The 15,010-nt window shown below is 35.7% G+C and overlaps 1 protein-coding gene across 2 annotated transcripts in view; it reads left to right on the top strand.

Moving 5' to 3' along the window:
• RAP1B (RAP1B, member of RAS oncogene family) overlaps nucleotides 1–15,010 on the top strand; it is a 43,813-nt gene that overhangs the window by 22,418 nt on the left and 6,385 nt on the right. The window contains exons 1-5 of one of the 2 annotated variants that reach the window (XM_059402514.1): nucleotides 11,014–11,089; nucleotides 11,608–11,690; nucleotides 13,067–13,135; nucleotides 13,892–13,948; nucleotides 14,709–14,849. In XM_059402514.1, the coding sequence (XP_059258497.1) occupies nucleotides 11,634–11,690; nucleotides 13,067–13,135; nucleotides 13,892–13,948; nucleotides 14,709–14,849 (324 nt within the window). In that variant the 5' untranslated portion in view covers nucleotides 11,014–11,089; nucleotides 11,608–11,633. Of the gene's footprint in view, nucleotides 1–11,013; nucleotides 11,090–11,607; nucleotides 11,691–13,066; nucleotides 13,136–13,891; nucleotides 13,949–14,708; nucleotides 14,850–15,010 lie in introns of those variants that run through there. The other variant, XM_059402512.1, reaches the window with a different exon arrangement.

The following is a 15,010-nucleotide window of genomic DNA, read 5'->3' as shown; positions in this document are numbered from 1 at the left end:
TTTCTAGACCAAACTGAGGAAAAAATAAGGGAGTACTGTGCATCTAGTTGATGATAGTAATGACTAACACTTAAAACTGTTATAGACAATATACATTCTTCCTTAATCTGTCCATTTAGTCTGTGAAATTGGTCTATGTTGTCTATATTTTACACACTAAGACACAAGCCGAGAATAAGTGCCTACCCTCTGGTAAATTACATAGGTAGTCAATTCTAGGGTTCCCTTATTTCCAGATTCCATGTTTTACCACCCTGGGCAAGAGAGGACCTTGTGTCCATCCCCAATCTTGAGTTAGTTCAAAAGACCTTACTTGTACAGAGCAGGTTGGACTAGCATGCCAGAAATAAGAAGAAAATATGGAAAGCCTTTACATCTTGCCTCGGTTGAATGCCCATTAGGATCAATGGATTTTCCCATGTTAGAGCAGCCTATGAATCTGTAGGTTGCCCTGTATTTTCAGCCCCTTTATTTTAGTTTTATCTGTATTAAGTTTGAAAGATAATAATCCTAAAATGTCTGTAATATGAAACTACCATTATGAAGTTAGGGAAAAAAATTTACATTATCATTAAATGTTAGTACCAACATAGAATTATATCTTTTTTTATAATAATTAAGAAGAGAGAATATAATATTAAGATACTTTTAAAAAAAGTTCTGTCCATATATAATTCTTCAGAACCCTGGTATATGTAACAGTACATTTTGGAATTGAAAGAGACCTTAGAGATCATTTAGTCCAGAAGTAGAAAACTAGTGACTCACAGTCCAGATCATACCTTACATAAATTTTATTGGTTTTCACAATATTCACATTTTTAGAATTTGAATGACTTTAGCTGTATAAGCATTCATTCCCCTTGGCCACAATTCACATCATTCCCTAATATTAACACCTTGCAGCTTCAGACATTGATGTCTCATCTAGGGCAACTCTGTGTACAGTACTTCCCCCTTCCCTGTTCCTTCATTTTCCAAACAAGGAAACTGGAAATTGAGCACAAAGTGGTTTATCTCAAATTGTATAACTTTTTAAATAAAGCCAAGCTTCTTAAACCTTGAGATAATGTTCCTTTCTACAATTTGTTGTCTCTTCTTAGAAAACAATACAGGACAGTATATAATCAAGTGCTGAAGTATTTGGTGTGGGTTTTCAGAAAGAGGAACTATCATTGTAGGCTGGGACAGTTAAGAATACTTTAGAAATCTTTCTTGACACTACCCTTGTAAGAATTGCATTCTAAGTATTTGCTAGTCAGAATCTATCCTGATATGTGTATGTAGTATTCTCGCTACATAACAGTGGAGGGGGTGGTGCTGGAGATGGGATTGTGAATGTCTTTCCCTATAGAGCTGGCAAAGGAAATGACTGAGGGGCATTTTGTGCATATTGAATAATGGTATCTCATAAGACCACCTACATTTAGATTGCTCCAGAAATCCTGTTTTTGCTCCTGGTAGGAGAGGAAAAAGGGGTATTTTAGCCATGAGCTCTCCAATGGATTCTAGACAGATCTCCTGTGACTTTCCCAAATCCAAATTTAACTTTAGCTACAAATTAACTGGCATATTACCTTACTAGAGATGTTGATTTGAAACTAAAAAACAGAATAAAGCCAAATGCTAGAAACTTTTTTTGAAAACACAAATTCAGTCTATTAAAAGGGGGCTTTGGGTACTGAGCTATACAGTTGATTCCTGAACAATGTGGGGATTAAGAGTCAAATCCACATATAATTTACTCCCCCAAAACTTTACTAATAGTTTACTTCTGACTGGAAGTCTTACTGATAACATTGATTAACACATATTTTATGTCATATATATTGTGTACAGTATTATTAGAACAAAAAAAGCTAGAGGAAATTGTTTTTAGAAAATCATGAGAGGGGTCCCTGGGTGGCTCAGTGGGTTAAGCCTCTGCCTTCACTCGGGTCATGATCTCAGGGTCCTGGGATCAAGCCCCACGTCAGGCTCTCTGCTCAGCAGGGAGCCTGCTTCCCCCTTCTCTCTATGCCTGTCTCTCTGCCTATCTATGATCTCTGTCTGTCAGATAAATAACTAAAATATTTTTTAAAAATCATAAGAGAAAATAGATTTATAGTACTAAACTGTTTTATTTACTTTTTCTCTGTATTTTATTTTTTATTTACTTTTTATTAACATATAATGTATTATTTGCCCCAGAGAGACAGGTTTGTGAATCATCAGTCTTCCATAATTCCCAACACTCACCATAGCATGTACCCTCCCCAGTGTCCATCTCTCAGCCACCTCATCCTCCCAGCCGCCCTCAGTTTGTTCCCTGAGATTTAGTCTCTTATGGTTTGTCTCCTTCCTTGGTCCCATCTTGTTTCATTTCTCCCTCCTTTGTACTATATTTTTTTAAAAATCTGCATATAAGTGGACCCATGCAGCTCAAACCTTTGTTAGAGGGTCACGTGTATAGTACCTTTACCTTAACAGAAGTCCTTTATCACCATATTGTGCAAGATGATCCCTCCATTCCCACACTGTCCCCTTACCTTACTTTTATTTCTTTTCTCCATAGTGTTTATATCACTTCTAACATGTTTTATATTGATTTTTGTGTCCCCCCACACCCCATTGTAAATTCTGAGGACAGAGTCTTTTGTTCACTGCTTCATTCCCATTAGGTAGAGCTGTACCTAAAATGTTGTAGGCACTCATTATCTATTGATATTTAATATTAAATGTTATAGTAATATTGGTATATAAGTCATCATTTCTTAGATTTTTTTTTAATCTTAAGGTATTAGCACAGCTTGGACAAGAGTAGGTCTTCAGTAAATGTTAACTCTAAGTAAAAGCTATGAGTTGTTAGTTTTTTTTTTTTTTAATTCCAATGTAGTTAACAGTGTTAAATTAGTTTCAAGTACACAATATAGTGATTCAGCAGTTCTGTATATTTGTCAGTGCTCATCAAGATAAGTGTATTCTTAATCTCCTTCACAAAAAATACAGAAACACTAATTTGAAGGGACATACACACTCCTGTACTTAATGCAGCATTATAGAAGCAGCCCGTGTGCCATCAGTAAATGAATGGATGTTAAAAACTAGAACTGTGTATATAGTTTGAAAATATATATATGCAAAACTGTAATCATACATATATATATGGTTTTTTAAAATACATCCATCATTCTTTTATGCTTTATTTCCACAGTGTTTTTTAGAATTACTCTTATGGTTCATAATGAGGGTCAATAATATTTGAAGTTGGGTCTGTGTTAGGTCTTATTAATGAAAATTACGTGTAATACAGAGTGGTAGATAATCAAGTCACTTACTTGCTTTGGGATATGTATTTTTATATAATGAACACATTTAGATTAAAATTTTACTGAATTTTTATTTTTTCTGACTCAAAAGTCTCTAGAATTTTCTCAGAATCATAGCATCTTTTTTGTGTGTGTGTGTGAAAATTCCAGTTCATTTCTGGTTGATGAAGTACTATCTTGGATATATTTACTGAACTTCAGGTAGACTATGATTGCATCTGTTTCCTCAACTTTCACTTCAGGCAATTACAAAGCAACCCATGAAACCTGACTTGGCAAGGAGCCCTAGAATTTTTTGTTTTCTTGTCCCTTCATGTCTTTGCTATGATTATCTTTGAGACTAGAAATAAAAAACTTCTTAAATTAACTGGGAAAAAAAAATGCCAGTAAAACTGATCTGTAGAGTAAATGGAGGAGGTTGTAGAAGGTGATAATAAAATAACCTTTTAAATTAGTAAATAGGGTATCCAAGTGCTTGTTCTGCAACAAATACAGCAAAATCTAAGATGTGTCAGTTACTCTCATTGATCAGAAGTTGATTGTAAGTCATACAAATTTTAGAAGCTCTATGTAAGTAATTAAAATTAGAAATCTTTACATGTAAATATATAATTCCTAAAATTACCCTTCCCCAATTCTTTTAAGAGATTTTTTTTTAAGATTTTATTTGTTTATTTGACAGAGAAAGAGATCACAAGTGGCAAAGAGCTAGGCAGAGAGAGGGGGGGGGGGGAGCAGGCTCCCTGCTGAGCCGAAAGTCCAATGTGGGGCTCAGTCCCAGGACCCTGAGATCATGACCTGAGCTGATGGCAGAGGCTTAACCCACTGAGCCACCCTCATGTCCCCCTCACCCAGTCTTTAATGCAACTTTTACCTCCCCGCCAAGTATTCTTATTCAGTTCATTTATTAAACCAATTGGTTTGCTTCATCTGTAATCTGAGATTCTTGGAGAAGTAATGTGAATCATGCTTCATATTTATAATTGTGTAAATGCCTGCTTGTTGTGGAAGTTACACTTTCTTGCTAATGAAGTCAGAAATGGCATTATTCGTAAACCACCATTCTCAATTTGCATATATACTACATTCTTTACCTGTTTAACTACCAGAAGAAAATGAGGATCTGAGAGTGCCCCATTAATTAATGACTTAATAGATTAAAGCTTAGTTCAAATGCAGATTAATTTAGGCATATTATTTTTAATTAGCAATTCTTAATTTTGCTTTTAATTTTCAGAGTGCACCTAAATTTTACAAATAAATGCCATTATTTACAAGGAATACCACAAAAAAAGAACATATGTAAACCAACCAAAGCCCGTGACCTGTATTAAAAAGTCAAACTAGGGCGCCTGGGTGGCTCAGTGGGTTAAGCAGCTGTCTTCGGCTCAGGCCATGATCTCAGGGTCCTGGGATTGAGGCCCACATCGGGCTCTGCTCAGCAGGGAGCCTGCTTCACTCTCTCTCTCTCTCTCTGCCTGCCTCTCGGTCTACTTGTGATCTCTCTCTCTCTGTCAAATAAACAAACAAACAAACAAACAAATAAATAATAAAAAGTCGAACTGGAATGTTTCACAATTGATCAATAGCACCATAATTTTTGGCAGTGTTTAACCAGGACATTCCCATTGCTGATGGCATTTTCATCTAACATTTCTCATGCTGTTGCCCTTAATTTCCTGAAAGTTACTACGATTTCTTTCAATGTAGTTTTTTTTTTTTTTTTTTTAGTTGATTGTGAAATGTTTTTAACTGCACTTCCTATTTCTTCCAAGTGGCAGTAACACCTGGTTACCAGAACTCTTAGTAATTTCTAATATCAAGTACTCTAATTTTACTTTGTATCTTTTCTTGTGTTTTAATCTTTATTTTCTCCTGAAGTACAAGAAGGTAAACCAGCAAGCTTTTCAGAATACAATCCTTTGATTGTGGCATACCAGTTAAAGTACTTAGAACTTAAATTCTTTGCTACCCTACTTATCTTTTCTTTCTAGGTAGACGCTTTGGCATGCTAATTAATATAAAGATAAATTTTGCTTTGACAATAGAGAGGAAAGTGTTTAAAATTTCCTATTTACATTGTTAGAGTAAATATTGTCAGTATTTATGTTGATAATTCTGTAGAGCACTTAAAACAATGTTTAATTTTGTAATTTTCAATAAATACCTCTTAGCCCCTTTCAAGAACAAGCATACTAGTTATTAAGGTTTAAAAATAGGATTAAAAATTGTTTCTTCTTTTAAGCTTGCCTGTTTGTTTTATTTAAACATGCACTGTCACCAATAGTATATTTATCTGAAAGATACTTCTCTCTGCCAGTGTAAGTATTCTAATTACTACTCATTGTGAGTTGAATGACCGTCTAAACTTGGTGTTTTTTGCATTACTAATGACCACTGTATAAAAATGATTGGGGCACCTGGGTGGCTCAGTCATTCAGTGTCCACCTTCAGCTCAGGTCATGATCCCAGGGTCCTGGAGTTGGGCCCCCCCCACATCAGGCTCCCTGCTCAGTGGGAAGTCTGCTTCTCCCTCCCACTCCCCTGTGTTAACCCCTCTTGCTTGTCTCTCTCTCTGTCAAATAAATGAATAAATTTAAAAGAATAAAATTAAAATGCCAATGATTATCAGCATTCATAAATGATAATAACATGAGCTAATTACAAGACAACTCCACAACTCCTCTTTTACTTTTGGTTTCATTCGTATATTTTAATTGTTTATTAGTAATAAAAACATAAAAGTAGAAGAAAAATGATCCCCCACATTATCACATATCTGTTTTACACATTCAAGAGAATTAAAATTCATTTTATATTACAATCTCGGGATTTTTCTCACTGTTCCTAAAGTGTACTGAGATTCTCCCTAGGCTGTCAAAATTACAGTCTGCAAAACTCGAGGTATAGTAAAGTTCATTGACTTGTGTAATTAATATTAAGGGTCAGAGATAACACCAATATTACAGAATTTTTTGTGAAATAATCTGTTTTTTAAAGACTTGCAAGAGGATTATTTCCCAGTCTTTCTCCCTGAACTACTTCTTTAAACGATTCAGAATACTGACATGTACTTAGCTTTTTCCTTTTGTATTGACATGGCAGGGAGGTTGTAACACATTCTAGTTGCAGAGATGTTAAAATACATTTTTTTTAAAGGTTTTATTTATTTATTTGATGGAGAAAGAGAGAGTATGTACACAAAAGGCAGGGGAGGGGGTGAGCCGCAGAGGGAGAGAGGGAGCCTGATACAGGGCTCAATCCCAGGACCCTGCAATCATGAATGACCTGAGCCAAAGGCAGACAACCAGCTGAGCCATCCAGACACCCTTAAAATGTATTTTTTTAAGTGCCTCTTAGATTTAGTAGAATATGGTAGTAAACTTTAAGAGTCTACAGCTAAAGAATTATAATATAATTAAGTTGATCCAAACTGGTTATAGTGACAGGAGTGCCCCAGGCACTGGTTCATGTTCTAGGAAATAAAACAGACAAAACTCCATATTTTTCTGGAGTTTACTTTCTTGTGTATCTGCCTCACAACTTTATCATGTAGATATTATTTTTGCCATTTTCCCTATAGAGAAAGTGAAGCTTTGAATGGTTTCATGACTTCCCAGGGTTATACAAAGCTGGGATTTGAAACTTGGGTGCTGTGAACCACTATGCTGTGCTGTCAATTGTCCCTCTTTAGGATTCTGTGAAAGAGAACAGTTATTCTCAGTGTCTCAAACAACAGTTATCACAAATCCCTTTGAAATTCTGATGTAACTCACCCCTTCAAATTTGTGCCTAAAATTTTAGAAATTCAGACTCTCAAGTGCTCATTCGTGGGCATTAAGAGCACTTGAACAGGAAGGTCCTGCCCACAGCTCACAAATACGTAGATGCTAGCACCTTTTCCCTCCTCTCTGCCAAAAAAGCTAATGACAGACATTACATTACTGAACAGGGTTGTCTTTTCTGCGAAAACTAGATACAGCCACAGAGTCCTTTTAAAAACAGAAATAATGGCCATTCCTAGTCAGTCACTGAAATTGAAATACATTATTTCAATCATAGAATCTGTAAACAATTTAAAGCTGGTAGAGTAGAAAGCACCTATTTGAAAAGCAGATTTTAGTCCAAATCTTAGCTATCATACTGCTGGGTGGTTGTTTTTTTTGTTTGTTTGTTTGTTTGTTTAAGGAAAAAAATACCCCTAGTCTTGTTACTTATCAGGATTTAGATAAAAATATTTTAGTTTTTTAGACATGTAAGGAAATACTGATAAAAATTAAGTGACTTTGCTCAGTTGAATTTCCTTACCCCAGTATTGCTTGTTACAAAAATTTCTTACTGGCAAGTTACATGTGTTTTGCCACCAGTTTTGGATTTGAAAGTTTATTAACAACTTTATCATATTTCTCTACCAAAATTTAAAATTTCAGTTCTAAATTTCCTATGACCATAGGGCTCTCTGTAATAAAAGTTACTGTTTGAATTACTAAAATCAAAACAAACAAACAACCACTACTTTTTTTATTTTAGAGAGGTGGGGAGAAGGATAGAGGGGGAAGCTGGAGAGAGAGAATCCCAAGCAGCCTTCCCACTGAGCACAGAACTCAACACAGGGCTCAGTCTCAGGACCACCTCCCCTGACACAAAATGCCCTGAACTGAAATCAAGTGTCAGATGTTCAACTGACTAAGCCATCCAGGTCCCCCATTAAGTATTATTTATAATATCCACAAGCCAGAAATAATCCACATGTTCATCACCTGATGAATGGGTAAAGAAAATGTCATGTAGCCATACGATGGGTATTTTCTTTGGATATATATATATTTTTTTTTTTTTAATATTTTTATTTATTTATTTGAGAGACAGTGAGAGAGAGCATGAGAGGCGAGAAGGTTAGAGGGAGAAGCAGACTCCCCATGGAGCTGGGAGCCTGATGCGGGACTCGATCCCGGGACTCCGGGACCATGACCTGAGCCAAAGGCGGTTGCTTAACCAACTGAGCCACCCAGGTGCCCAGGATATATATTTTTTTAACATAAGAAATAGAAGGAACAGATTACTGATGGAAGCAATAATGTGGATGAACCTGATTGTAATTCTAGCAACAGGTAATATTTACTATAGATAAATGAAGCAATTGGGGAAACAGGTCTCAGTGATCTCACTAAGAAATGCAATTCCATAAATGTTTACTTTTTATAGTCTATTTTTAAATGGAAATTTTTATGTTAATTCAATCATTTGTGTCATTGTTTTCATTTTGGGATTTTAGTAACTTTATACAGTTGTGTGTCATCACTACAACCAGTGTTAGAACACTTCCATCACCCACTCGTGGCTCTAGGTAGTTAGTCCACGTCTACCTCCAGTGGAGAAAGGGCAGGAATTGCTGGGTGCTCAAGTTTTCCTTGGAGCAGCATTATGGGGCAGATTTTGAATCATTGTACTTCTCTTGCTTAGTAAACATGGAACATTGATCCTTACTGTGACTCTTCTCTTTGCATTATATAAAATGTGTCCTCACTCATAGGCTCCCATTTCTTAGAATATAAAGACGTTTTGTTTTTCTTTCTAGCTTTTTCACTTTGTAAGGGTCTTTTAAAAATCTCACCCATTATAGATTTCTAAATTGCTAGTTTTGTTTTTGTTGTTTATTTTTTTTAAGATTTTATTTATTATTTATTTGACAGACAGAGATCACAAGTAGGCGGGGCGGGGGGGAAGGGTGTTGGCAGTGGGGAAAGCAGGCTCCCTGCTGAGCAGAGAGCCTGTTGTGGGGCTTGATCCCAGGACCCTGGGACCATGACCTGAGCCAAAAGCAGAGGCTTTAACCCACTGAGCCACCCAGGCACCCCTAAATTGCTAGGTTTTTTAAATTTCAAGTTTCCCATTCAGGTCTGAGCCCAATTAACAGAAAGAACAAACATGTCTTCCTTTACCTCAGCTAAATATATTTTACAGTTTCCTGACATCAATTTTTATTTTGTTTCATATCAAGTCATTTTTATTTTGCTTACAATTTTAAATCTTGACCAATCTACCTTTAAGAAAGACTTCTAAAATAGTGTAGTTCCTAAGTAGATTCTTGATCTCTCAGGACCAATTTTTTAAAATATGCTGAGTTGTTTGAGTCTGATCTTTCCTATTCTGCTTTTAACCATTTTTCTTTATAAAGAGGAAATTAAGTAATTAGTGATTAAGTTGAAGTTCTGAAACAAATTTGTCTCCCTGAGATTGAAGAAAATCCTCACTATAAATTCAACTAAATCTAGACTCATGTCTAAACTCTGTTTCTATATTTCTGCCTTTTAAAGAGGCTAATAAAATTGTTCCTTTGCTGAGAAACCTTCAAGAAAAGTAGTTCATTTCAGAGGTAAAGGGAAAGAACAAAAGGAATAGGATTGTGTGGGTAGTTTAGAGACAGAATAAATCAAGGAGAGTAGGCTTCCAGAGGTTTGAGCAGGGGGACGTAAAGAAAGACTATCTTAGTCATTTTATTTTGAGGCCCTGGAATATCAATTAAAGAAGTTGACTATTGATTGTTATTTTGTCTCGTAATTTTTTCTGTAGGTGCAGTTCCTCTTAAGCTACTAATTTTGGCATTTCAGAAGTTGGTCATAAGTCTGGTTAAGTCACACTTGTCAATATCACAGTATTTGTCATTTGCCGATATAAGTACAAAAGTCAAGGTTATGGGACGCCTGGGTGGCTCAGTTGGTTGGACGATTGCCTTTGGCTCAGGTCATGATCCTGGAATCCCGGGATCGAGTCCCGCATCAGGTGCCCAGCTCCATGGGGAGTCTGCTTCTCCCTCTGACTTTCTCCTCGCTCATGCTCTTTCTCACTGTCTCTCTCTCAAATAAATAAATTAAAAAAAAAAAAAAAGTCAGGTCATATTGGGAGCTTATAAAAAAAAACAAAACATGAAGTTCTTCCTAGAAGAGGTTGTGGCTTTGACAAATAAAGCAGCCACTAGAGTCAAGAAAAAGGGTGTCAGGTTAATTAACTGGGAAGAGGCACATTGGGAACTTTCTGGGTGGTAGAAGGGTTTTAAATCTTAATGAAGTGTGGGACACCTGGCTGGTGTAAGCTTGATTTCAGGAGTTGTAACTTTGAGCCCTGTGTTTTGTATAGAGATTACTAAAAAATAAAATCTTTAAAAAAGAATCTTAATGAGGGCTCTGTTTATGGTTGTTACTTGTTACTGTGACTACAGAACTGTCATTTCTTGATTAAGAAGGTTTAGAATCTGTTCTGGTGGCTGCTTTTGTCCCATGGCCATTGACCAATTCTTTCTTTCTAGGACGGTAAGAGCTTTGTTATTATTTCCCTAGCCAGGAAACGTTTAGGATCTTCTTTCTCTATGTTTCATGTACTGAAATTTGATGGTAATAAGCCTTGGTATGGGTTTTTTCTTTTTGGTTTTGTTTTGATTTCCACTATTTCATCTTACTGAAAGCCATAGTTTTTCAGTCTGGGGCTCATACTCTTCAGTTCTGTCTCTGATTTCTAACCATTTTCAGACTTTTTGTACCTCCCCCACTTCAGGAATAGATATTTGGTCCATTTTCTCGGCTAACTCATTTACCATATATGTATCCCAGGGTTTGGCAAATTTTCTCTGTAAATGCCAGATAGTAAATATTTTAGGCTTTGTGGACCAGATGGCCTATATTATAACTACTAAATTCTGCCATTACAGCAAGGTAGCAATCACAGATTCTACGCAAATAAATGGACATGGCTGTATTTCAACAGAACTTCATGTACAGAAAGAGGTGATTGACTGGATTAGTTTGCAGACCTTTGTTTTAGCCTGTTTATCTTTACTGGAATATTGCTTAGTGAAGACAGGAATTTTTTGTTCATTAACTGTATAATATCCCCACACTTAGTAGGCACTCAGCTACTTGTGACTCAAGGTTACAGATAGTTCAGGAAAGGGAGTTAAACATGCCTGTTACTGCCATCTTGTAACCAGTAATATACCCGTTTGTGCTGTTTTTCAGCCCCCTCCCTTTTTTTTTTTTTTTAATAGAGAAATATTTTATTCTGTTTGAATTTAGGTTAGGGCTAAAGTCACGTCAGTAATTCTGCTGTGATATAAAGAGCCCTACCAGTAGCATCCTTTTAGTAAGTCTGTTTATCAAATACGTATATTAGTATGGTAGAGTAATCATTTTTTTTTAACTATTTGGTTGAATATCTAATTTATATAAGAAGCACATGAATACAAAGATATATTACCTAAGAATTCTCTCTCTCTCTCTCTCTCTCTCTGTTTTTTCCTTATAAGGTACTAGCTTTTGACAAGTTTGCACCATGCGTGAGTATAAGCTAGTCGTTCTTGGCTCAGGAGGCGTTGGAAAATCTGCTCTGGTAAGTCATTATTACCGTACCTAAGCTATTCATTGCAACACATGTTCTTTTTCTGTTGAGTTTTAGGTTTTGACTATTTGTCTTCATTTATTTGTTAAAGTGAAATCTCAGTGATTTTAGAGGCAGTGTATTTTTCTTGTAATTTTAGTCCACTTCTAGTTGGACCTGTGTAGATCATATTGTTTCTGGTCTGTTGGTTCCAGACCAGCATGAGATATGCCAGAATACAATTTGGGCTAAGCCTAGAGAGTGGGAGCATATAAATATGTGTCCATCTGTATTTCTGAGCCAGGTAGGAATGAATTTTGGTCTTTCTTATTGTGACTTGGCTTATAATATGTATTTTCTGAAAATATTAAATAAAGCTTTTAAAAAACCTTTTTCTAATACAACCCGTGACTGTCCAGTTTTCACATTATTTTAGCAGCCATGCTTTCAGTATCAAGAATAGTGTAGTGGGGGGAAAAAAATAGTGCAGCGATTGGGAACCAGCTGGCTCAGTGGAAAGAGCATGTATGTCTTGATCGTTGTGAGTTCAATCCTCATGTTGGGTGTAGACATTACTTAAAAATAAAATATTTTAAAAGTAATAATATAGTGAGAAAAAAAGACAGTTTGGCAGTAGTGGCTGGGGAAGGAGAGAAACTTAAGGAAAATGACTTGATGAGTAGTTCAGTTTAATAAAGCCCCAGTGTAAAACAGATTGACCATCTCACTCAGCCACTTAGAATGGCCACCTAGCACAGAACTTGAAGTTTGAATCAAACTGAGAAATGTATGCAGTGGGGCATGAGCTGCTTTTTCATTTGTAAATATATCCAAAATGATGAGGAGGTGTCTTGAAGGTATGTACTTTTGTACATGAAACAAATAGCCCATTTCTAATTAAAATTCAAATTTAAGCTGTTAAGACTGAAATAGAAGACATTTAAAATTTTGCTTAAATATGGGACCTCTGGATGGCTCAGTAGGTGAAGGTTAAACGTTGGACTGTTGATTTCAGCTCTGGGTCTTCAGATCACTCCACACGGGGCATATGATGCCTGCTTTAGATTCTCTCTCTCCTTCCCCTAAAGCCCCTCCCCCCATTTTTTCCTCTCTAAAAATAAAATAAATAAATTTTAAATATATGAGCTCGAAAGTTAAATTACCTAAAAGGTAATTTAAATTACCTAAAAGGGAGGATAGTGATTATTAATGTTTTTAAAAAGCTTTCTAAGGTAATTTACTCACCAAATGCATACATTAAATGTAGTAGTGGTTATATTTTCATCAGTGATGTAACTGGCTATGTGAAATCAATAGTGCAAAGCATACAGATTTGAATTTCTTGTTTTCTTTAAGTGTAAATGGTATTCTTTTTTTTTTTTTTCCAGACTGTACAGTTTGTTCAAGGAATTTTTGTTGAAAAATACGATCCTACGATAGAAGATTCTTATAGAAAGGTATATGTTACTTACTCTAGAAGACTTTTGCTTTGGACTTTACTATAAATATAAGTTCTTAGTTTTAACTTTGTAATTGCTGAATGTTGTTTACAAAGTCAGAGGAAGAAGCAAGAGTTTATTTAAAAATTAGTAGGAAAAAACACTCGATTTCCTGGTCTTGTTTCCGTACCAGTTAATGAAAATAGTAAAAACACTTGCTCGTATGTGTTCTTTCTCTCTCTCTCCCTGCCCTCCTCAGAGAATTTTAAGTTTATCCTGACCCTAAAATTGTAATTCGACACACAAACTTCAGAATTAGGCTATCCATTTCAAGTGATAGTTGTGTCCCTCCACCCCAAACACCACCAAAAACTGAACACTGTCAGGCTCCCTTCTTATTAAAGTATCACTACTAATAATAGAATTGTTTCTATGTCCACAGATACAACATGTGACAATAAAACTTAATATGCAGACATTTTTAATTTAGGGAGAGAGTTATCTCCCCACCTTATGTAACAGTTTGACACACCACCCCCCCCCAGCTGCTATGTAGATACTGTTGAGAACACATGGTTTTTGCACCTAATACAATTTGGGGGTCAGTGGACCTTGATTATATAGCTGTTTTTTCTCCTGTTCTATTCAGGTATTGCATAAAACTAGTTGTAAAGTTACAGTAATCTCGCTATTTAAATATCATGCTAGTTTTTGTATATAATAAGGTACTCTTACACATTAAAGAATGAAGGTATGTTTTAATTTTTCCTCCAGCAAGTTGAAGTAGATGCACAACAGTGTATGCTTGAAATCTTGGATACTGCAGGAACGGTATGTAAAACAAGTATGAAAGTATGTGCACAACTTCTGTGGTATTGACCTTGTAAATGCTAGTACTCTATAGACAAATGCTCATTAAACTTAAAAGCCTACAACTTGCATTAAATCTTACAGCTATTTTTCTTATTCTCTTTAAGTTCTGTGTGTGTGCGCTTTCTAATTGCAGTGGGCCATTTACTGAAGAAATAAATAGAAATTTGTTTGAATGAGAGGTGCCTAGGTGGCTCAGTTGATTAAGTAGCTGCCTTCAGCCCAGGTCATGGTCCCAGGGTCCTGGGATCGAGCCCCCTCTTCAGGCTTCCTGCTCTCTTTGCTTCTGCTGTTCCCTTTGCCACTGCCTGCTCTTCTCCCTACTTGTGCTCTCTCTGTCTCAAATAAATAAAATTTTCAAAGAAAAAGGGAGGGGGGGAAGAAAGAAAGAAATTGTTTGAATTAAAATTTTCAGTCTCATAGTACTTTAAAAACAAGTCAAAATATAAACTGTCTTAAGTAGCTTTTGGGGAAAGGATATTTCTTTCCCAGTTAAGTATATTTATTGCAGATAAATCTGCTTTGGTTGTATTATTGTTTAAATAAAAACTTACTTCATGAAATAGTTTTTCAAATCACATCTTGCCACAGACTATAATTTTAAGAAATGTTACATAACACTACTGTATTCTTCATTGAGCGCTAATTATAAACTTTAAAAATTGTCAAATTAACTGTCAGAACTTTATTGTTTTTTAATGATGCTTTCTTTCTACTATAGGAACAATTTACTGCAATGAGAGATTTATACATGAAAAATGGACAAGGCTTTGCATTAGTTTATTCCATCACAGCACAGTCCACATTTAATGATTTACAAGATCTGAGAGAGCAGATTCTTCGAGTTAAAGACACTGATGATGTAAGCTGAGTTCCTAATAAATATATTTAATTTCAGACTCTCAGTGTAGTGATATCCAATTTAAGGGTTTCAGTTTAAATGGAATTTAAAGGTCATGTGTTTTGGGGAGGGGGATTTCAAACAATTTTTTTCCTAGAAGGCAAAATATCTTTACCATTCGT

The sequence above is a fragment of the Mustela nigripes genome, chromosome 6, assembly GCF_022355385.1.
Source record: "Mustela nigripes isolate SB6536 chromosome 6, MUSNIG.SB6536, whole genome shotgun sequence".
NCBI classification, from domain to species: domain Eukaryota; kingdom Metazoa; phylum Chordata; class Mammalia; order Carnivora; family Mustelidae; genus Mustela; species Mustela nigripes.
The sequence above is the reverse complement of the archived record's forward strand: the minus strand, read 5'-3'. Positions and strand labels throughout refer to the sequence as shown.